The sequence below is a fragment of the Pecten maximus genome, chromosome 3, assembly GCF_902652985.1.
Source record: "Pecten maximus chromosome 3, xPecMax1.1, whole genome shotgun sequence".
In the NCBI taxonomy this organism is placed as follows: Eukaryota; Metazoa; Mollusca; class Bivalvia; order Pectinida; family Pectinidae; genus Pecten; species Pecten maximus.
The window spans coordinates 7236434-7261241 of NC_047017.1; the positions used below are offsets into that span (position 1 = coordinate 7236434).

Here is a 24808-nt window from a genome sequence, read left to right on the forward strand (position 1 = left end):
TGAGCATGGAACAACTCCATACCTATTTCTATTTAATCTAAACAAATCGTACTCGTTAATGATTAATGAGTGGTATGCATCATCTCTTCACAGCGTTTAAATGCGTCAATATATTCACCGTTGTACGCATTCCTGCCTCGAGTCACCACTTATCTGTTCCCTTGCAGGAAACAAATACTTAGTAATTGACGTCGGACGATTTTCCTCATTTCTGATATAATTGTAATGAACAGTGATGTTAATTGTCAAAAGTAGTCAGTCGACAGAACACAACACGCTATATAACAAGACAATTATAATCTGACATGTTTCTCTTAGACAGGTAATATAACTTCTGTATGTTCTGTTTATGTTTGTGAAGTCCACAGCTAGACGTCACTTACCTGTGTTCTACACCATTGTTTGTAGATGTGAGGGTAAAATATAAAACTAGCCTTAAACAGTTCGCTCTAATATCCGGATAACAAGTTTGCTGATAGAACAAAGGTCACATGTAAAATAATTACATTTCATGCATGATGTATTATCAGAAGGTAAAAAAGCCGAGTCTGACGATAGTGAATCTATTTAATTGAGTGAGCTCAATATATGTACTGTGTATAAGCCTATTTTTTATAAGAGCAAAAACTTATGTTCTAAACGACAGAGTTAACTAAAAAAAGAATTAAAAAAAGACATAAATAAACGGAACTTATCATTATGAGTAAGGACACTTTCCATATTTTACTCGGAAGTTATGAGCTGATGAATGTTAACTCGGAAGTTACGGTTGGAAGCATTTCAATGCGTAACAAGATGTGTCCGTCCTCTAGTAGTGTACTATTTACTGGGACACGTGATTATAGTGTTATCTACAACTTATTGTCACAAATTTGATACGTAAGCAGTAACAGTTTTACCTAATTAAAATTAACTATTTTTTCGCCGTAGACTTGTCATCACAACGGTAGCTGTAACTTTACTGAAAAATATTTAATCTGGTTATATATCCATTCATATTATGACTGAGTATTCCTTTGTGTCTACATGTATTTTTAAGCAGGCATGAACTAAATCAAGAAAATCAGCATACAAATAAATATATAGGTTTTAATTCAAATAATCACATACATGTAATATACAATATCAATAATTATAAACAAGATATATCGTAATTTAAAATCTCCATTTAATTGAACGTCCTGCTTAAGATACAAATACATATAATTTTTTTGATACATTTTACCATGTGGTATATTATTGCATTCACACAATTATCAAATAAGTTAATCATAAGTATTTTTCTGTTTTACAGAATCTGTATTTGTGACAGGAATCTCTTGACTTCTGTTAAAAAGATTCAAATCCGCATACATACACGAACCCCCATTTTTACATGTTATAACACATCAATATGTACACCCCACACTCTCTGAGATGAAAACGTGGTATAAAGGGAGATAACTCAATCATCTGACTTTCACCAATTCGCACCTTACAGTAAATCTACGACATTGTTTATTTCTAGGCAAGATCGTAATCACTGTTGAATTTGGCTGATTACCAAAGACAATGCACAATGTCAACAAAAACAAATATAACTAATATGACTATGTACATCACAAGATTATCTATTGTAGCAAACATAAGCTGCATGACACGTCCCACGACAAACATTGTAAATAAATACAAATGTATGCATAAATATACACCAGCTCTACCCTATGCTCGCCTTTTGCTAAGATAAAACTTAGCGGTTTTCCTATTAGGAAATAATTTGCAAGCATGGGATTTCTCGTAACAACATGCAGATAAAACGTTAGATCATTCTCAAAATATATTTTCTATATATAGATTTGTATGATGCGTACTTTATAGCATTAGCTTAACATAAGCAGTCCGAAATCGTGCATGCATGATTTACTATGATAAACATAGGACACTCTTATTTACAGCAAGTATTATAATTACTTTCGTATGTCTCCTAACTACAGTGTACCAAAATGATGCATGGTTGTTCATGTACGACGAGTCGGCCATCTGTTTAGTTGCGCATTATCGATGAGCTTCACGTGCGTTGAAGTCGATTCAAAACAGTAGGAATGACGGGTAATATAAGTAGAAACCAAACCGCCTAAGTAACTTTATATCCAACCTTTGTAACATCCGCCCTGCATGTCTAACCGTTGAACTGCAACTGCAATATTGTATTTCATCTCACTCCGCAAAGACAATTGATGAAAAAAAAAACCATCTGTTATCGCCTCTATTTCATCGTCACGATCCGTACAAATTCTGAAATGGTATAAAATGCAATGTTATCAGATTATAGATCACAGTGAATGTCAACTAAAATAAAGAAAGAATAAATGCAAATATCTTCAACAATGAAGGAGAAATGTCAGATGGATACAAGGAGAAAGAGATTATGGTATTGCACTTACATTTCTTTAGTATTTGATATATCAATAAAGTAAGCATCGAGTATCCCCCCACCCAAGTCCACCGACGTGACGAAGTACATGTAACTACCAGGTACGGTAAGAGGGCTGATAGATAAGTTGTGAGCCTCGTATTAAAGCATTTGAATTTTGCCGGATATATTTTATCTTTTTTCAACATAATCCCCTTAAGTATCAGGGCCTCAATGACCACTTCTAAAGAACTCCTTTTATTCGCTGTTCTGAAAGTCAACCACTGCATGTTAGGGTTAGGGTAAGGGTTAGGGTGCATGAAATAGCTGCTTTCAATATTTGAAATATATGAAAGCTTGATGGAGCGAGATCAGGTAAGTAAGGCGGATGCTCAATAAACTTAAAGCCATACCCTAATCTTAACCTATATTGACCAATTTACAAAAGGCTCTTGTGTTGTTTACTTTTAGAGTGCTACCTCGTCGATATCAACTGCATGTAAAATGTAGTACAGTTATGTGATCGCACAACGTTCCACGCTGTGCGATGTGCGCATGCACGATGTGCGATGTGCGCACGATGTGCGATCTGTGTGATACGGATCGTGCAGGAAAATGTGCGCACGATGGGCGATTGGAACGGTACATGTGCGGTATGTATCGTGGTCGATATAAAATGAGGAACGCGTCATCTATTTATTCAAACGTGTTGAACGATTGTAAAAGCTAATTACCATATTTTTGGTGAAAGATATGCAATAATTATTAGGAATGAAACTAAACACCGATGTATAGTTAAATAAGTTATCTAAATGATTATTAAAGAACTTTATATAATTTGCTCGGACGTCGTCGAGGACACCACTAGGCCTTGGCGAGTCGAAGACATGTGTATTCAGCGAGATTATACAATGTATACAGGCTATTTAATACATGTAGAACTAATCAACAGATAAAACAACTTGTTATGAATAGAAACATTTCTCTTGTGTTTAAAAATATATAATATATGTTATTTATGTATTAAGTAAGATAAATAATCATAGTGATGTCCGTCTACCATTCTGGTACATGTACATGTACATTTGTAGATGTATCACCAGGCCGTCGAAAACATCACGAATACTTGCGAGACAAAATGACGGTACTTAAAAGGCAAAAATTAACAGGTCATGCATGTTCCATGAATGAAAACAATTGTTATGCAGCACGTATATATAAAAGCGACCATCTTATATCATAATTTTAATTTTTTCGTATATCTTTTCGTATAACTAGTTATTTCGTAATATTTATAACCCTATCGTTAGCTGTGCGGTTTATATCGCACAGTTGTGCGGTTTGTATCGCACATCGCACATATGTGCGCACGATGTGCGCACGATGTCTGCACGGTGTGCGCACGATGTTTTTGGAACGTTGTGCGATCACACAACTGTACCTTTGGCAAATTTCACGTTGATCTGAGCTCTCCCCGATCGTACATTTGTGGCTGAGTTGGACAGAAAGATAAAGGAACTAGTATAAGCTTTTAGCTTTGTTTTCCAATCCTATATGTACACTGTATATAAGATTTGTATGGTGATGTGTGTACGTGAATGTTGATAAAAATATTGTTTAAACTAAAGATAAGGTGTATACCGGACCCTCCAATCAACGTCGCTAAATTTATCAGGAATTGAACCGTAAACCAATGAGGAAGTTCAATACCCTGATCAATTCTAAGCACAAAAGAGTTCGTGCAATCTCATGGGAGGCGTACACTATATTGATGGACCCAGAACGCTATTCATTTTGAGAAGGATACCTCTGGATCAACCTGAAATTTGACGAAGGTCTTTAACTCACATGGATGAAGTTTTCACAGACGATAGAGTGGTTTCCTGTCTTTCAATAACTCCATTATTACATTCTATAAAAGAATTCCCGTAAACTGGGCAATCTATAATTGTGTTTCGCCTTCCTTTCAGCGTATATTTACAGTAAAACTTGTCAACATAGGCAACACGCTAGAGGGAAAATATCTCAAACAGAAAGACAAACATTTTGCAATGTAGATAGGTCGGTATGATAGTCAATAGAAACAATTCGGGAAATTCTTTTTCTAGACAAGTTGAATCTCAGACTAATATGAGCAATTTCGGTACTAGAGGGTACAAAAATAATATTTTCTTAATCAGAGAATCTGACAAATCTACTCCTTGCTCTCATCTAATGAATCGTATAATTCGTTATTACTCACCCTTAAAATCCACTCGACCGTCGCCATTGACATCAGCTTCTTTCATAAGAAATTTGATATCGTCTTCAGTAAGCTTTTCTCCTAGTTTATTCATGACATGGCGTAGTGATGCCGCGCTAATGTAGCCGTCACCATCCTTGTCAAACACCTCAAACGCACACCTTAACTCGGCCTCTTCATTCCAGGCCTCCGACGGTTTCATCATTCGTAGAAAGTCTGTGTAGTTGATCTTTCCCTGCCCTGTAGTGACAACAGGAATGTTAGGATGGTTAGAACAGACGGATTTTATATCACAACGTCATACGTGAAAAACAGCAACAAAAGGGACGTCACAACATATTATAGCACCGTATTCGATTCATAAGGCAGAAAAACACAAAGAAATCGAAAATGTGTAAGCATATTGGCATCACAAACTTGTAGCGTAAGGGCATGGACCAATGAAAGACAGGACGAACTGCAGTCATGTCACCAAATATAACCTTATAAGACAAAGAATCTCATTGCATTAGTATCACGTCAACAGAAAACGTTAAGCCCTACACGAACATTGTTATTTCTGATAGGAAATATGAATATGCAATAAATCTTGTCAAAACGTCATCAGGGGTATTATCTTTCCCTGTAAGATATAAATTAGTTTTTGGTACTGGTTGATATGCATCCACTGTCACTACCAGGTCCGCATTTTGAGAACATGTCATTACATATAATTGACCTATTGGCCTTTACCGTCGTTGAAGCCTAAAGCGCTTATCGTCGTAGAAGATAATATATAGAGGATATCTAACAGTGTCTTCAGTAATACCAAATATATTTCACGAGTGGCGCGCACTCGTGAAAAATATCAAAATATTAGCCACACGAGTGAAATATATTTGATATTACTGAAGACACTGTTAGATATTATGTTTATTACATTTTTTATCAACGAAAAACCTACCCCGTATGCTAACTAGGCCTACAGCGAAAGTTTGCATACAAAAAAAGTTGTTCCCCCTGTCCAGGTGCTGACATATATGTCGGGCTTTCTGATTGGTCAATTATTTTGGTATTTTCTAATCATTAATTTGATTGGTCAAATCAGCAAAAGTGATATTTTTCTGATATTTTTCACTAGTGGAAAAATATCACTTTTATAGAATGAATAATTTTTGATATTTCACTGGTAAAAATGTAATAAATTGTCTTCATAATAACCAGTGAAATAAGTGGTGTTCATTTTTTGTTCTTATTGTATCAATTTTTGTGATGGAATTTTCTTAGTTTTATTTGTATCAGCCATATACAATATACCGGGATAGTGGACGAACCAAAATGTTTGCTACTTTGAAATTTAAGAAATTAAATCATTTATGAGTCTTTTCACCTCTCAGACAAAATTGTGACATTTCTGTTGAGTGTTGACTTATTTCGAGCCTTTGGTCGTCTTTAATGACCAATTTAGGCCCTTAACACCACTGAGGAGCCCTATTGGCTCTGCACTCAAATTTTCTTTTGAAATATGCTAATATCATGTACTGTATGTCTTTTATACAATCCTTTTACGCTTACACAATAGGTTAGGTAGGTATTATAAATAAGACAATAGCTGATGACAAAGTAACATTAATACAATAATACAATACAGTTTCGGTGGTAATATGTATAATACATTCATTTGTAACATATCCGTTTGGTGCTAATACTGCATTGGGACGTCAATATAACTGTGTTTCCCTAACATGTTTCTTACAAAGTGGCTCGACAATAAATCAGGAATCAAATTTATTACGTTCTAAGTAGCTATAACAGCGATGTATAAATCTGTCCCTTTCAATACTTTTCGAGCTAAAGGCGTTTTCACATCTTAGGTACTTTATAACGAAGCACTTTGAAGTCGTAATTTATTATTCTGAAACATGTATTGGCAAGCTATACCATTGAAAGCTATTTATGAGTCTCTGAAACTTCTGTATATCTGATCTCAAAGATCACCTGGCAAATACGATGTTCATACGTACGATACTTCCTCGATCGGTTAAAAAGTGTTAGCAGGTATCGATCCAGGCCTACTTTGGTGAAAAACAAGACAACGCATTGTACGTTGCCAGTGTTCTCAATATTAAACTATAATGCATGTTTATAGTTTGTTTACAATAACATTTAGTTAGTAAACCTTCTAGGTCATACCCGTCTCGACTCAAATTTTATCAAAATAATAACTTTACTTCATTTCTTAATATTCCCAAGTGAATGATAAAGGTTAATTTTAGACCAACATCTTGTATGAAAAAAAACCCATTTCAGAATGGGTAAATTTTTCATCGCAGTTTAAACACTTCCATAAGCCTGTCTTTTATTAATGAAACATATAAATAAATTCGAACGAGAAAAATAAAGTGCTAATGTAGTTACTGTAAAGTTGTTCGATTCTCGTTCATGGTAGTACTGGTCAGAACTTGCTCTCGGGTATCAAATTTCGATCAACACCGCCTAACCAAAGTTTGCAAATATATATCTCTGTGTGCACAAGCATATACAAAGCATCAAGATATCACATTCCACAGCACACAAAAATATTGCTAGTTATTTATCTTCAGGCTACGTTCAATGACCGCAAATAAAGCGCAGTTGAATCCCGCGCGAATAAAACCAACTATACAATATCTTATGGCACAAAAGTAAAACAAAATCATATAATCGGGTGGCAGAGTGGAAGCACCAGCCCGACCACATGGGTTTTCCCCGGATAATCCGGTTTCCTCCCATAGTAAGACCCCCGCGCGCTTCAATCCGGGCAAACAAGCATGATTAATATAAGTTGATATAACTTGTTTCGCAATTGTTGTAAAATATATGAAGTTTATCAACAAAATTAAACAATGGGGGGGGGGGGGGGGGGGGGGGGGGGGGGGGTTGCATGTGTATAGAATTAGAAGCTCCATAATCGTTTAAATGCAGCTTAATATATCAAACATTGATACTTTATATCTAAAGTAGAAGCAGCAACAACGAGGATATCAGAGTTTGATTAACACATAAGAGCTTCTTCCACTTTATCAAACCACATTATAAGTATGACTCAAATTATACCGAAAATACAGGGAAAACAGCTCTGCTATTCTCCCTTTCACAAATACTGATGTCTATTAATGTTATCTTACATAAAATCTATATTAAGAAGCATACATCACGCCGACTTACATATTTTTGTTCACTGAACAAGTTTCTTTTTAATAAGAACATTTAATGAAGATTTTCTGTAAATCAATACATACTGTATATAACAAATCCTTTGTGATGATTACATATCTTGCCTACCTGAAGTATCCACCTCATTGACCATGTCGTCCAGCTCCTGGTCAGTTGGATTGTGTCCTAACGTCCTCATCAGTGTCCCTAGTTCTTTGGTGGAAATGATCCCGTCGTTGTCTCGATCAAACAGGTTGAAAGCTTCCCTGTACTCTTTAGAGTAAGGTTTAGACATTTCTGTCAGTTAAAAACTCCAAATATTTCTGTCAAATTTCTGATATATAGATCTACGCTACACATTTCAAAAATGCTAGTACAATGTATATTCATGTTCTTCACCTCGAATGGAATTCTACGGCGATGTCAGATAGATGAATTCATCCTTTAAATTTACATGTTGGCCATATCAGAGGTAAAAATACCATTCACAATACATACAGATTAAATTGACGACAAGATTTATCTCGCATAAAAATTGTTCAGAAAAAAATTAATCATTGAACGCTTTACGCATACGACAAATCCCTTTATACCCACGATTTGTGTATTCTGAGCAACAGTATTCTGAATGTTCTATGGTTTAATGGATCTTAATACAACAAGTATCGACCTTGTGTAGTTTCTATAATACAGAAATGTAAAAGTTTTACAGATTTGAAATTAATTACCTTTCTTAAAGTCCATGGTGGAACGCGGCTTAGGATTAGCTCACCTATCACCTCACACTGTGTTGGAACGCACACAACCATATAAATAAATTTTGAGGTTCAATTTGAAAGTTCAGTTATATTTTACATATCCTTCCGTCTGACTGGACTTGTATGCTTCTGGCTCCTCTGCCATTTTATGATAATATTATGTAGTGTCCCAGTGTGTAGCAGAGTTGTTGAAACGCTCATTTGTATCCGGGAATACCACTAACCTTCCTATATGTCGCCTCGACTACTCGGGAAACGTGTAAGAGCTTTGGACTTGAAACTATTGAACGCATTGTCAGCTTACCATTCATTTTCTTAGATTTTCAAAGCAGGTACATGTAAATGTTTGCTTTGAATATAAACTGATTTTTGGTAATGTCTACATTTTATAAGATAATGTAACCACGTTTTAAGATAAATATGATTTTATTGCATTCGTTGTAAGTAAATAAACAGTACTGTATTTTAGTAAGGTCATTCTGAGCGTGAAAGCTGAATATGATTTCACTTTTGCCTGTGGTCTTCTCGTGCTATTTATTGTCATAAACCTTAAGCATGTGTACATTAAAAATAATCGGTCTTGAAGAGGAAGTACGACTTGCTATAATAGCCCAATTTTACTATATATGTAAACATGTTTCTTTCTATAAAAGTCATTCTTTTATTCTAGCATTTGTTTAAAAGTAAAGTAATTGCTGTTTTGATTCAGATCTGATGGCTATTGCCCGTTTTGTGGTCCTATGTTAACATGTATACAGGTATCGAATGCCATTTAAGTGATCAATCTTCAGTCATTATTTGTGAGCGTAACCTTGTCTCAGGTTATAACGGATTTGGCAAATGTAAATATGCTATTGGATATCTGCAATAAATATTTATACTATGCCCTGGAAAAATATGGCCAGATTCAAAAACAGAAAAAAAGTTGTTATAACTGAAAATGGTTTACCCCATACGTCTTTTAGCATGGCTTTGATATCAGTATGTTGATATGGATCCTTTGTCTGTAGAACCATTGTGTGCACACTTATTTATGTCAATATGTTTGAACTATGAATTTACTTTGTCATTACTTTTCAGTGTACACAAATATTTATATAGATTGAACTAATCCGTCAGCTTGTAAACATTAGCAAATATCACAACATCACCGCGGCCTATTGAAATAACAAAAGTAGTCCATGCTGAATATATATACATTGCAATAGTGAAATGGCCAAACACTTTAATATGATAATATAACTCCAATGATCGCTATAACCATGAGTACTTGTGTCCTAAGTATATCAATAAACAATTGTAATTCAATTGCTATTTAAAAGGCTTTTAAAGCATATACGCTAACATGTATTATCTTGTGTAGTTTATTCTTACTTGACAAAATTTATTCTGATTTCATAAAATATGAATTTATGTTCAAACAATATTTGATTTGGTTAATGGTTACTTTAACATTATTAAATCAATGAGGAAAATAAATTATGTCCAAACTACTAAAGGTTATAAAAACATTATTTAGGTGGTTGAACAATCAGAAATTAAAAAAATAATAAATAAACAAAAAAGTGTCAATTTAACCCGTTTACAGTTAGTTTGAGGAAATATCCTTCGGGATGCTATCTCCTTTATGCCTTTTATCTTGTGGTACTGTAAGCGGGGTTTATCCGTACCTATCGAGACATATGCTTGTTGGAATGTCCTGTGATAATTGTTCGCATTTTTTATAAGTCAATTTAATAACTATGCTGAAGCTGTTAAGTCGCAGCTATGCAAGACGAAACATTGACGGGAATAAATGAATTTGTGAAAAAAGTAGAATAAAAAAGGTGGTGGTTAAGACGTTAACCTGCTAAGAAGAAGATATTGCTTATAACAATAGAAACCTGTGATTCATTGTCAAAGATAAAAAAAAAAATAATCGAAAATAAATTCAATTATTTAATGAACTAATTATACTTCAGCAAATATAAAGTACTTGTGATGCTCTATTTTTGTCTGTTTTATCTTTGTATAATTTCTTTAATTTGATCAGTTAATATAAATCGCGAGTTTAACATCTACTGCTGTAAGTCAAATCAAGGTTATCTCAAAACTATTCCAAACTTACTTTGCTTGGATTTAGCTTTGATTAATTGTTCTTGTACTGTTTCAAGGGTCGGTATGTCAATCAAGTTTACATTAATTTCTGATATTTTTGTTTGTTTGTTCGATTGTCTTATATATTCATATATAGATACATGAAATGAAGTTCTTTGAATAAATCAGTCTGAAGAATCGCCAAGATGCGACGAAAGCACTAAAACTTGTCGAGTTTAAAAAAAAATTTACAACTTTATCGCATGTTAACTCTGATTATCACCTCAGCATGCACATGAACTAAACCAGAACAATAGCTGAGAGTATTCCTATTGAAATTATACTTTTATAACGTGAGTATTTGAAATCAAGTCCAATAATTGATATAATAATGCTTGGATATTATGTTTAGACAAATATAAACCTGCCAGAAATAACAATTTGTTAAATTCAAACATTGACGCTTTCTGTTAATTTGAAGGCCAGGAGTACAACCAGTAAAATAAATAGAATATACATGTATGAGTTTTTCGAAACCCTGCATCAAATTGAGCATCAAATTCCAAAAGAGGTAATTTACTGTAAATTGTTTGTGTTAAATACGCATAAATTGTGTATTCATACATGTTGATTGTGACGTTCGTGCTTAATGATAACAAAAATAAGAATAAAAAACATATTTGTAATAGAAAACAATATACCACTTATAGAAAGTATCACCTTGTAATTAATATTTTAATGTTATAATTGAAAGACAGGTAACACTACACACTGTTGATATTAAATAAATGTATATATATATATGTATCCAATTTAGCAGCTTTATTGTGTTGTCGATGTTTACACACTTGTAGATCACAGAATCCTTGATATTTCTAAGCAATAACCGGATAAAAGTATTTATCCTTCTTAGGTCACCATGATATCATACCGATACATTGATTTGTCGAATTTTATGAGCTGCCTGTTCCTTTATGAGACAGCGCCCGTAAATACTGCCAGCATAAAACAACACTATAATAAACCACCGTAATATATAGTTCCTCGTCAATTTGAGACAATACAGTTTTTGTCGATTCATGTTTTTGCCAGTTACGGTAACGGTTCATAGGTTAAATTTAATATAAATGATGCGGTCTGATTGAGGTTCACTCTGGTCTCGTGGTAGCTTGACTTTAAGCGTAATTTCATAATCGTCACAACAGAAAATCACGATCTAATTTTTCTTGTTTAAAGTTTTAACACACTGTCATAGATGCACCTCTGGAAGTCCGTTTGAAACATATACTTTGCAATACATAGTTTTAATAATATAAAATGAGGACAGCTCATCGCTCAGTCATCATCTTGGCAAATTCTGAAAGAAAAAAAACAAATTTCAAATCAAGTGGTTTTATTTAACCAAATACATACTTTTTATATATGATAAATATCTGCATACAAATAAATCATTTCAATGGTAAATTTTCTAACTCTGTTTTGCAAATACATTCTTACTAACAGATGCATTTTTACATTTATTTTCTGAAATTACTTTCAAAATACATCCATCAGCAATGGCACCACAAATAACCTTAAATTGGAGAAATATGTTACAAGCTTTCCAGAAATAGAGAAAAAATACATATGTTGCATCTATACTTCGACATGTTCCTTTTGAATTATTTCCCAATCATTATTTTCAATGAAAACTTAACTATATTCATATTGTGACTCCATGTAAAATTTATAGATATTAACGAATATACTCATTTATATGACTTATGAGCAAATTGACAGTGAAAGTAGGATATGAAGAAATAAAGTAAGCTATACATTTACATAAAAATCCATTAGCGAAAAAAGATATAATTTATAACTAAATGAATGTCAATGGTATCAAAAGAGGACCCACCTTCGTAATTCACCTGACCATCACCATCGGTGTCTGCTTCTTTCATCATGTCATCGACCTCGTCATCTGTTAACTTCTCCCCTAAGCTTGTCATTATGGTTCGTAGTTCCGATGCACTTATAAATCCATTTCCGTCTAGGTCAAACACCCGGAACGCCTCTTTTAGTTCCTCTACCGTATCCAGTTCGCCCCTACAGGACACCATTGCCAAAAATTCCTGGAACTCAATGGTTCCATTACCTGATAATTACGAATTTGTTTGTCATTAATTCGTTAAGTAAAGAATATTTACACTAAACAAATGTAAGTACTATCAGTGTATACATAAATTAAAATATGAAATACCTCAAAATAATGCATTGGTTATGTATATTTATATCAAGCTATAAATCTGTCTAACAGTATATACACTGAAATATACAAAATTGCATACAGTGTCGATAAGAAAAGGAAAACAAAACGCCCATTTCACGAACGTTTGCTTGAAGTATATCAATTTACCTTAAAATTATCATTAATTGAAACACCATATTACCTCAAGAACTCATGTTTGTGCGTTAAGTCGAATTCAGAATGTCCCTTGTCTGATTTAATATTCCCACAAATCATTTTTGAAAATAAAAACTGCTGTGTAGATCTACCAAAACAATTTTTTTTCTTGGCTAGATATCAGAATACAATGGTTTGCGCGTTGTAAGAAAATTGTACAATCTTTAAGAACATGTTGTCTTAGCATCAATAATGAATTCTTTCAATAACCGTCTAGATAAGCATTGGGAAGATCAATAACTATCAGTATAAAATTATATTGAAACTAGAACTGTTGTCAACATTTATTGATTGTTTATTGCTTCCACTGTATTTTGGAGTCCAGTATAGAGGACAAAAGATCATATAGTGGTATTACTTGTTAGCTTAACTTAAAACGACACATGCGAGAGTAATAAGGAAATAATTAGAATTTTGCGATGAATGAACTAAACAGAATGGTATAGAAATGTGATCATTTTATGTTACCGTTCTCGTCCACTTCGTTGATCAGGTCGCGAAGTTCCTGCTCTGTCGGGTTCTGTCCTAAGGATCTCATCACTGATCCTAATTCATCTGCTGTAATGACACCGTCCCCATCTCGGTCAAACAAGTCAAACGCGTCCCTGCACTCTGATATTAAAAAATGAGCGAATAATGAATTGGGGGTAGCTAGTGACTACCTAAAGCATGATATCCTACGCAATGGGGCTAGAGTCTTGTTCAATGACACTTCAACATCATACGACGGTTCGTAATTTCAGCGCTTTCCAAGAAGCGCTAACCGCACCGGATAGGGATCGAACAACACTCTTCTGATTTTCTTATGGGGCATATGTGCGTAGCACGGGTGAACAATATCAAAATATTAGCCACACGAGTGAAATCCATTTGGTATTACTGAAGATACTTTTAGATATTTTGTTGATTATTTTTCATAGCAAAATATACCTAGGCAGCTCAATTTCTCCCAGAATGCAATGCGGTCCTCTGTCAACGTTCAGAATTGTACGCCGAATCGTGACGTTAACGTTATATCTTCTATCTTGCAATATGACGTAATATAACATGACGGAGAGCTATATGCAAATCTTAATTTTACCCATTGTCATTTGTAAGCAGTATTCTGGTTGTTCAAATCACTAGTGAAAAACTGAAAAATATCACTTTCATAGAAAGAACTTTTTCCAATATTTCATTGGTAAAACGAGATGGAGAACATCAACAGTAGAAAAGACAATCCTAACAACAAAACATAGTAAAACGAAAGGAAGAGCTTGACAGGATTGCGTCATCAAAACGAAATAAAACAACAACATCAACAAAAACTTGCATAAAGACGAAAAGAACACGTCATCACAAAGAGATAACAATATGAATGAGGACATTACACACAATAGGACAAATGTGGAAGAAAGACAATAGTTGGAGTAAAGACAAAAACTGAAATGAAAGACAACAACAGTAGTGGGGACTTCAAACGGAAGTCATGCATGCCGGAAACAGAAGAAAATGGGAACATATTTAACGCAATAAGAGGTAAGAAAAGCAACAAGTTTCCACACCAAACTGAATGGGAAAACAGCTGATAATGGACTAATTACCAACAAAAAACTGTACTATATTGTGAATCAATATCTATGGTCGAATCCTAAGTTATTTCTGTTGTATATCCAAATATATATCAGTTACGTACATGAAAATCCAGTAACTGTAGTCACTATATTTTGTCACGTGGTTGCTCAAAACCAAAACATAAATGTAATTAAATCGATGAAACATACCTGCCACTTTTTCCGGCTGCATTGAGATAGACATCTGTGTCTGGAGGGAATAAACTTAAATTTAAACCTCCGTCACGGTGAATTAATAGTATACAGGTGTTAATTGGATTCGTACCTTTAAACATATTAAAAATCAATGATGAATGTTAAACCAAGTTAGTGTAGGTTCATGAACTCACTACCTGCTATAATATATACATAGGGCAAATAGGTAAATACGATAAATTGTATTACGGCGTCATATACAGTTTCATATAACCAGAATGATGAGATATTCTAATGAAAGGAATACACCAACTTTTATTCCACAAATACTATAGCAATATATTTTATTTAGTTTTTATTCATTCCATTGACAATTTCAATTTATGAAATTTACATTATCCGAAAGACAACATTTAACGCCCTCTGAATGAAGTTCGATTCATTGTAAATTCTCATTGATCAAGTACTGAAATTTACTTCTGCTAACTAGACACAATTCAGCTGATACAGATTTTCCACGACATTTGTCTATGAATTATCCACATTTGAATGAGAATAGTGGTATAAAAAACATACTTACCATTTTTCTTCGTTTATTACCAGGATTCCATGACCCTATGCTCGACTCAGACTCACGTTTGCGTACGTACATGTATTTGTTAAATAAATAAAGTCAAGCATCATTAACACCGAGACCATCCTGTTTAATCTGATAATCTTAATGGAAAGAACCATGTACCCCTAATAACCTGCCATGCGCCAAGTTCAGATTTAAATACCCACACAGCCGCTAGCTATATTAACATCGATCATCGATTATTTCTGTCATTAATTTGTTTTTGTCATCATATTATTCAACGTTTGGATAAGTTTCAATAAAATCTCTGATATATGACACGTGATATGTAAATATATTTTTCCTGTTATATCACAATCTGTGCATTAGCTTATGGATATGCTAATTTACATACATATTAACAGAATTTTTAATAACAGCTATTCTTTAATTAGATTTCAAACATCCCTAACTACATTTACATGCATGAGCATAGACTATCACAGCATAAAAATATATTAATTCATTAAAAGAATAACTTAAATAATATGTCGTCTACCTGTTAATCGAGAAACCAACACGGGCCTAGAATATGTATCATATTCTATTATGATAAATTATAACTTCACTAGAGCTTCCCAGGGTTCCATTTTCTCGGATAAAGATATGTGAAGTTAGTTAGCAAGTTAAAACATACAATAGTAATGTAAGACACACGAAAATAGTTATCTTTTGACTAATTTATTGATTACATAATATTGTTTTACAATTGGAAGAAATTATCACATGACACTCTTTTGGCTAATTGTTGACTGTTTAAGGATACACAAAATCTTGACTCACATGACACTGCTGTACAGGACGTAATCGCAAGTAGGGGTGTACGATTCTAAGGTATGATAAGTATATTTGTTAATATAGTTCAATGATGGATTCTATCCTAATATTAGAATAGATATATATTAATCTGTATTGATGGTGGCAACTGCAAATGCATTTGAGATACGCGTTCTTATATATATTTAAGAGTCCATATCACATAACAATAATAGATACTATCATATTATCATATTATCATATTATCATATTTTCTACAAATTCTGATTGACTGAAATAAGATTACATGACTCGCCGTTTAAAGCAATACCGACATATCATGCTAAAAAGGTGATGAAACAACTATTTGACAGGGTGCTCCAAAAATAGATTCCGGAGTATGAATTACTTCCCCTTGGTGTCGTCAGACAATATGTAATGTCTTGCGCATAAATACAACAAAGACAATTTTTGGAAAAGATATCAATATATTTTTTTGCAGGTCGTAAAAGCCTTGTATTGACGTTATCAAAAGGATTTTACATAGTTAGTGGTCAGATTAGATAGGTATAATTTTTTGCAATATAGTTGTTATGACATTTTACCAAATTTCATATATTTTCATTTATTATTTGTTACGAAGAATTTCCGTAGTGAATTTGCATGAGTGTGTGAAACGCAATGAAACCAAATATAAACAATATCCGTTGATGTTTCGGGTTGAAATCAACAGCATAGTAATTTTATATTCTTCAGTATCATTTATTAATTATTGTAGAGCCTAATTAACTACACGGAAAAAAACCGGGGCTACTCTTGATAATGTACGTTAAAGTATATATGGAATCAGGAATGCACACGATGTATTTAGTATAACCGCTGATTCCCATATACTTTTCGAGTTCAATAGAAAGAAGGATAAATAACTATATTTACGAGAAAGACTTGTTGGTTTACATTTCAGTAAATATTTAGAAAATAAAGCTATCTTCACAACATAAGGAATGTTCCAAAGCTACATTTAGCAGATTTGCGCAGTTCTACTTTTGCCCATTTCGTATATTATACAAAGAGATATATATAGCGGATAGGATTCTTTGTCAACTATTAACGTATTATGTCTTCATTCAAAGACTAATTGATGATGAGCGAGAATTGTCATGGAAATTTAAAAAATACTAATAATGGACATGTGAAATATTAGCTTGATGGGGACAATTACAATTATTTGTTAACACTGTGTATAGTTCATCTCTTCCTGGAACCCATATGTGATTTAAATTAGCTCATTTGTAGAATATATGTCAACAGTTATTCTAAACAGGCAGGTGCTGCGAAATTTCCATCGTGTCAAAATCCATCCGCCTGAAAAAATATGTAGAAAGAGTATAATTAAGTATATGATAATATATAAGAAAAATGTTATTTGATACAAATTTGAATATTTATTTGTTTATTGCATATCGTAAAAATGAACTCATGTTAACTATTTCATGATACTCTTATAGATGTAAATATGACGACATGGTTTATTAGATATTTATTCTTACAAAAAAAGATATAATAAACAAACTGATGAACATTTCTAAAAAGAGCATTAAGCAGAATCAGGTAAAATATTCTTCTGGTAAAACAAAAACTTAGTTAAAATACAAGAGAGGATGTTTTTTTAGAATTAAGTTTACAATGTGTATGCCTTTATTAAGGAAAATTGTTTTCTTCATTTAAGTAACTTATTTTTGCATATATATAGCTGTATATTAAGATATGTGATTATCATTCAAAGTAGATACATTGAATTATTTTTCGTCTATATATATAGTATATAAGAAATTGAAATCTGACCTTGCGAAGGTGAATGTATAAAAAATAACAAAAAACAGACTTTGTATATATTGAGAGAGAGAGAGAGAGAGAGAGAGAGAGAGAGAGAGAGAGAGAGAGAGCATGCAAAGTAACTTAAGAATATCCTGCTTTTGCATGCATTTGTATCAGCATAGATTATGTTTTGGAATTCGTATGCTTAATTAACAATACATATTGAATACATTTAACATACATGAAGTCAGTATGTAGATGCATATGTACATAAACACTATTTTGAAATGTTGGTATGATTTTTGAAATATGGAATTTATATATGGTCTCACTTCGGGCTGGGGCTCGATCTCAACATCCAACCCGGGAGTTTGTGTAACTCCAGGAGTATGAGGACTAGTTGGGGTTGACGGTTTTTCCACCTCCATATACTATAGTCAAATTTAAGACAATGTCTATCAGGTTAAAGACATTCTTTTGTAAAAGAATATAAATCTTTATTGCTGTTAATTCATATTTTTTAAAATTTGAATAATATTAAAAAGTTAACGTTATTTTCGAGACCTTTTCATTTATTTTATTTTACTATTTACCTTATATTTACTTTATCATTATTTCTTTACTTTCTTTTACCTAATTGAGCGTGTAACAGCGTTAACAAGATGATTAATTAGTATGAATTTTATTTTAGTTGAAAGAAATAATTCATTTGATCATAATATGCAATGCATTAGCTTACCGTGTTTGACTGACATGAAAAAGGAGAAACATATACAATTAATTAATTGTGAACGTGATTAAGAAAAGGGTACTTAAAAATATTTACGATAATATCAGAGATTTATTACTCAAAGATACGGTCCCATTGCGTTGTAAAAATAGAATCGTCTGACCGTTATTAGATACGAAAATATATAAATAGTATAAGTTTATAGGTCGTACATACCGTCATCATCTTAACAAATTCTGGAAGAAAAAAGAGAAAAAAACATAAGACCTCACATATAAGGTTTCATTAATGTCTTTAATATTGAACTAGAGATTGCTTGTTTTAACAGATACAACTTTAAGAATATATGATTAATATATCAAGATTGATGTAATTATGTGCAAATTTGCATGAAAAGGACAACTGAAGAATAAGCTTTTCAGATGAATATTTATGATCATATGATAAAGGCAGTATATGATTAATCTAATGTTAACAAAAAATATGGAAACCAAGAAATAAAACAGAAAAAAAAATGAAACAGGGAAACCAAAGCATAAAGTTGCCAATTTTATCCATTTCAGTAAAGGATAATGTTTTTGCTGATAATATTTTAAATGCATCTGCACACTCTAGATCGGGACACGATTCATCAGCAAATATAAACTAATATCTGAAAATTGCTTAATTCTGAATTCCCAGACACACTAGATAATTGCAAAAAGATTGATACAAGAAAAAATGGCAATAAAAAGGAAATGATACAGATTTCCCTTCCTATCGTAAAGACATCATACTGGCGCCTATGGAGCAAACCAGAACAGACCATGCGACAAGTTTTAGGAATTATCCAGAGACAAGAACAAACAGATCGATAAATGATTTCATGAAAACCTACCATCGTAGTTGACTTGTCCATCACCATCAATATCAGCCTCCCGAATCATTTCGTCAACTTCGTCATCTGTAAGTTTTTCGCCTAAATTTGTCATTACGTGTCGTAATTCAGCTGCACTGATAAAGCCATTTCCATCTTTATCAAATACACGGAATGCCTCACGGATTTCTTCCTCACTGTCGGCGTCCTTCATTTTCCGTGCCATCATTGTGAGGAATTCTGGGAAGTCTATTGTGCCGTTTCCTGTAAACAAAAATCTCATATCGGATCAGAATGAAAATATATGATAACGTTACACAGGTGACAATGTCACATGGAATTTATGAAACGAGTTCATTAATTTGATATGCCACAAGCCTCTGGGCGAGTGGTATATCTAGTTATCTTACGAGATAAATAAATTCCATTTAACATATTCCCGAGTGAAAGATCCTGTATATCACATATCTTTGATGTTATGGGCGAAAACTATCAAACTAATATTTGTATACGGGATGCAAATTTCAACTCGGAGGGTATATTTTCCCAACAAAGACAATAGTTTGACGTCATATATTTATTGTGACGTCATCCTGATTGATGACGTTACAATAGTGATCTTTATGGTATAATATTATGACATGGTATAACGATCCCTTAATATAACGTTATGTGATTAATATGTACATGTAATAAATTCTTATTTTGAAAAGTCAAAGTCACCATGTACATAAATCTTGTGTTGTTGTCGCAAGAATGAGAACAGGTCCTTTGTTGATGAATTATTGAACATTAAATCAGCCAACGAAATATGGAGAAATGGAAAGTTAAATGTAGGAAAATCACAAAGGGGGGTACCATGATATCCCAGGAGACTCTAATTAACTACATAATCATCTCGATTTCATATACATGTATAATGAATCATATACCGTCTGCATCCACCTCGTTGATCATGTCCTGTAACTCAGCCTCCGTCGGGTTTTGACCTAGTGACCTCATCACTGTCCCCAACTCTTTGGTTGTTATGGTACCATCGTTATCTTTGTCAAAGAGACTGAACGCCTCTTTGAATTCTGGTGAAAGAACATAAAAACTCCAAGTAGTTATAGTAGGGGAGGTTCGATCAAACATAAATATGTCAACAGATTGCATTGCATTTTCCCCCATTTTAAGTAAATTATTATATAAAAGATTAACATGATTAAAATCCAGACAACAACATAATCAATTAATGATCTATACCTACACCTGTTAATTGACACGTTTCGAAAATGAGTAGCCTCCCTTCTAACATAAATGACTGCTTGTAATGTTAGAATTAACTGCCTCTGTTATTTCAGAAAATATGGAATGATAAATCAGTCAATGAACAAATAGAAAACAAATGCCAAGCCGATATATACATAAAAATAACCTCAGAACTACAAACCTGCAATTTGTTCTTCTGTTAGTTTGTCTGCCTATAAAAGAAAACGAGATGTGTTACGTACATTGCATACCGAACTATCATCAGTAGTAAATGTAAATAATTATGATTAATGAAGATCGTGGGGGAATGCATTGTCGTCATGGTGATCTAATTAGGAGATATTATGTTTCGTTGTATGACATAAAGTGAGCGATTGGTGTAGAGGTGTATTAATATTCTCGATATGAAACCACTTTGGGTATATCCGATGGGAGTGGTTTATGAATTTGTGTTATTAAAATCTGGCGCATTAACAATGAAATATATATTATGTAAAAATGTAATTAAAGAACTGACCGAAGTTTCTTATTACGTTTAATGAAAAATATTGCGATGTATTTCACCTGATGTTTAAATTTCCATATTTATCGTGCTATATTACTAGGAAATCAAATATACGAACAATATGTATCGTAAAATACACTTTTGTATTGATTCATAAATATTGATCGGATAATTTTGTGAAACATTTGGTCTGTTATATCACGTTACGTGATTAACATTTTTAGTCAGATTATTTTGTTCATTGTAAAGATGTCTACTTATCTTTTTGCTTGTTTGTGGTAAAGCAGATCATTTTAGTTGTGACAGAAAAAACTGAGATTAACGTTATGAAAGTAAACAATAAAGCAAGCATTGTACACAAAAAAGAAGTTACACGATGTAAAGCCGAATAAAACCGTCAAATACATCAAATACATCAAACACATCAAATATATCAAATACATCATGTACATCAATTAAATCAAACTGCATGTTGCACAGTACATTCATATTGGGATCATCCACAACAATGAGGTAAATACGATTGACTATAAGCAGTTTCAGATAATTCAATTAAACCTAATAAAAGACTTATTCATTTATGTTGAATGTGTATGTCACTATTAAGCTTGCATATTCCTTTATGCTACATACATGCACTTAATGCACATGAAATAAGTCAAATCCTTAATTTGATATATAATTAATGGATTGATCAATATCAGCTGTGAATTGTCAGTCATTAAATTGATAAGTTAAGTCCTCAACTCTTCATTAAAACTGATAACCTTTCACCGCCATTGTGTTGTCTATCATTCCGCATGGCAGTGACAATCATAGTGCCGTTTAACGTACGCATATAGTAAGTTCAAACTGTCATAAAAGTGTCTTCGTAAAAACATTGAGTATACACATGGACAGAAACTTCCTTTATCAGAGGAACAGTTTCCGTCGGAAACCCAACACACATCTTTTGTTTAAGTAGATTCATATCTCATATAAAATATTCATCCGTGCATCAACTTGCTGATTCATTTTTATAAATCAAGAAACATAAACTAAATAATGCGGATATGTTTGTCTAGAGAACGTTGTATCCGGAAATGTGTTATGGAAATTAGCTCATATATATTCAACTATTCAACGTGTTGTGGTTGGAGTGATGACCTAGCGTCCGACATATTTAAATCATTTATTGATTTAGCACACCTTTCAGTGATGTTATGATGAGGAGTGACTTATCGGTTTTAAGATGTCGGAATATATTCATAATTAGCATATAAATCATCTCCGCCAATGTCATATTTGCTGTGTATCAATATATGTAACAAAAAAGTACAGTTTGGCTCAGAAAATGAATCTTGTATTATATTGACATACCATAGATGATAATGCGCTTTAATATGTGTAATTAAAGCGTCTTTCTAATTTATTAGGTTCCGCTTTGTCGCGGCGTGCGACGAATCTAAATCCAGACAATACACATATGTGTGCATGTCGGTTATTGTTTTAAGAGCTGTTCACCCAGACCAACTTCTTTTTATATTACAGAATTGCGAAAGCGAGAGCTACCAACTCAACCAAAGACATAAAATCTTAATATGACGAGAAATACTTACCATATCTTGGATATATCTGTGAAGCCGGGCTAGGTCAATGAGTCGGAAGATGCTTACAACTCCACTGTATATAACTAGTGAGAATATTTACCTATAAGGACTCACTGATCCGTGAAGTTCAACTCGTGTGATGGCTATATACACTCTGAAGTGAGAGTATTAATTACAGTGTGTATATATATATATATAGTATATGAAGTCAGATGGTTTGTATTGATATCACGCTGAAATACGACGGTATGTTATAGACGATCAATGTTATAAATGATAAAAAAATTATATTGTTGTAATTCAATCTGTATCAAAGTAGGGCAAAATTAACATAAAGAAAAACTTTATAACAGTGCAAAATCTAAACTTGAAATTCGATCTTAACAAAAATCAATAAAGTTTGGATATCAAATCAAGATGATACCTATCGAGAACTAAAATTCGCAGCAAACAAGCACAACTTCATCGACATATGTGGCGCCCATTGAATGTTAACAAATAAATGCACTCATATTAAAGATAATGTATATGTTCTTTTGATTAAGGACCAAAAGGGAGTATTTTGAGGCTGCGATATCATTAAACTTAGTATTTGCAAACAATACGCAATTATCATTTAACGTATATAGAAATCCAGGATATACAAATGTAGTTTTAAATTAGTATTCCATTTTAAGTAGATAAAAGAATACATTTTCTCTGAAAAAAAGCCGCTCATTCAAGCATAATATATCAGTTTTAAAGGAATTATATTCAAAGTAAATCATTCGTACAGTATATATAAATCTTTCAACCTGTAACCTAATCAAGCATTTTTGTTGAGCTATATGATAATGTGTACATTATGCAACATGCAGCAAGCTTTTAGGCGTTCAATATCGCAAATATAGTAAAAATTAACATTTTCGATACTTTTATAATCTAAACGTAAATGTTGCATCGATGTCACTTTTGTCACTAAGATAAGAACTATTTGCGTGATATTCTAGAAGAAAACGTAATTATGTTGTTTTTTTATTAAGTAAAACTTCGTAAATTTACTCTGATATCTTTAATCCTCTGGATACCTTGGGGAAAAACTTCGAAAACACAAGGTTCCAGTGTATTTAAATATTGAAATATTGGATTATGCTTGCTCGACAAAATCATTTTATCAAGCACTATGTTGCACACATATTTCTGATTTATTGCGTTGAATGACAGGGACATATACTGCTTCAGACATATATAACCTTAACCTTTCATATGATATAGAAAGTTTACCACAAATCGGTACCCTGTAGGTCGGGCGTAAGAATTGTATCTCCTGCCCCCACAGTGGTAACACACTTGCCTTTCACATAGGCGGCCGGGGTTTGATTCCCGATTGGACACTTTATCACCTGTCCTCAAACTCTGGCCCCGGAATTCGAATCCATCGTGGGGCAGTTGCCTGGTACCGACCGTAGGCCGGTGGTTTTTCTCCGGATACTCCGGCTTTCCTCAACCTCCAAAACCAGGCATCATTAAAAGACCTTGGCTGTTCATAGGACGTTAAACAAAATAAATCAAACAAAATTCTTCCAACAGTCAAACACTGAGACCCGCGAAACCAACCTATACAAAAATCATAACAAATACTGCTTCGCTACATGATCGTAAGTGGCGACTAAATCTGGGATATTTTCTTTTCTAAACAACTTTCTTCTTAATCTTGCCCTTGACGCTTCATTACTTCTGGCCTTTATATAAATAATCGTCTCCATGAGGAAGGCTTTTTGTTCGTTTCCCTGGTCAAGAAACATCAGACTCTATAAAACATGGTGGTTGATCCTCCTGCTTAATACACGACATTCTAAGGAGTGGAACGGCTGG

General features: G+C 33.2%; 1 protein-coding gene across 1 annotated transcript; it reads right to left on the bottom strand.

Annotated features, from left to right (window-relative positions):
• Positions 1-1151: 1151 nt before the first annotated feature.
• LOC117324588 (calmodulin-like protein 12) lies at positions 1152-23113 on the bottom strand. Its single transcript, XM_033880508.1, has 12 exons — positions 22964-23113; positions 21042-21072; positions 20542-20685; positions 19631-19873; positions 18970-18989; positions 13554-13695; positions 12537-12776; positions 11978-11999; positions 8537-8577; positions 7938-8081; positions 4635-4874; positions 1152-2274 (listed from the first exon to the last, which is right to left on the bottom strand). Exons 1-12 carry the CDS (start codon positions 22964-22966, stop codon positions 2246-2248), a joined length of 1299 nt encoding a protein of 432 aa, XP_033736399.1. The 5' UTR covers positions 22967-23113; the 3' UTR covers positions 1152-2245.
• Between the last annotated feature and the right edge of the window lie 1695 nt (positions 23114-24808).

What these genes read in the sequence shown, in the direction of transcription:
- LOC117324588 (XM_033880508.1), bottom strand. An exon ending in TGGACAAGTCAACTACGATG is followed by an intron (nt 18,990 to 19,630) that starts GTAGGTTTTCAT and finishes TTTTTCTTCCAG; the next exon opens with AATTTGTTAAGATGATGACG. An exon ending in CGGTCGAGTGGATTTTAAGG is followed by an intron (nt 2,275 to 4,634) that starts GTGAGTAATAAC and finishes ATACCATTTCAG; the next exon opens with AATTTGTACGGATCGTGACG.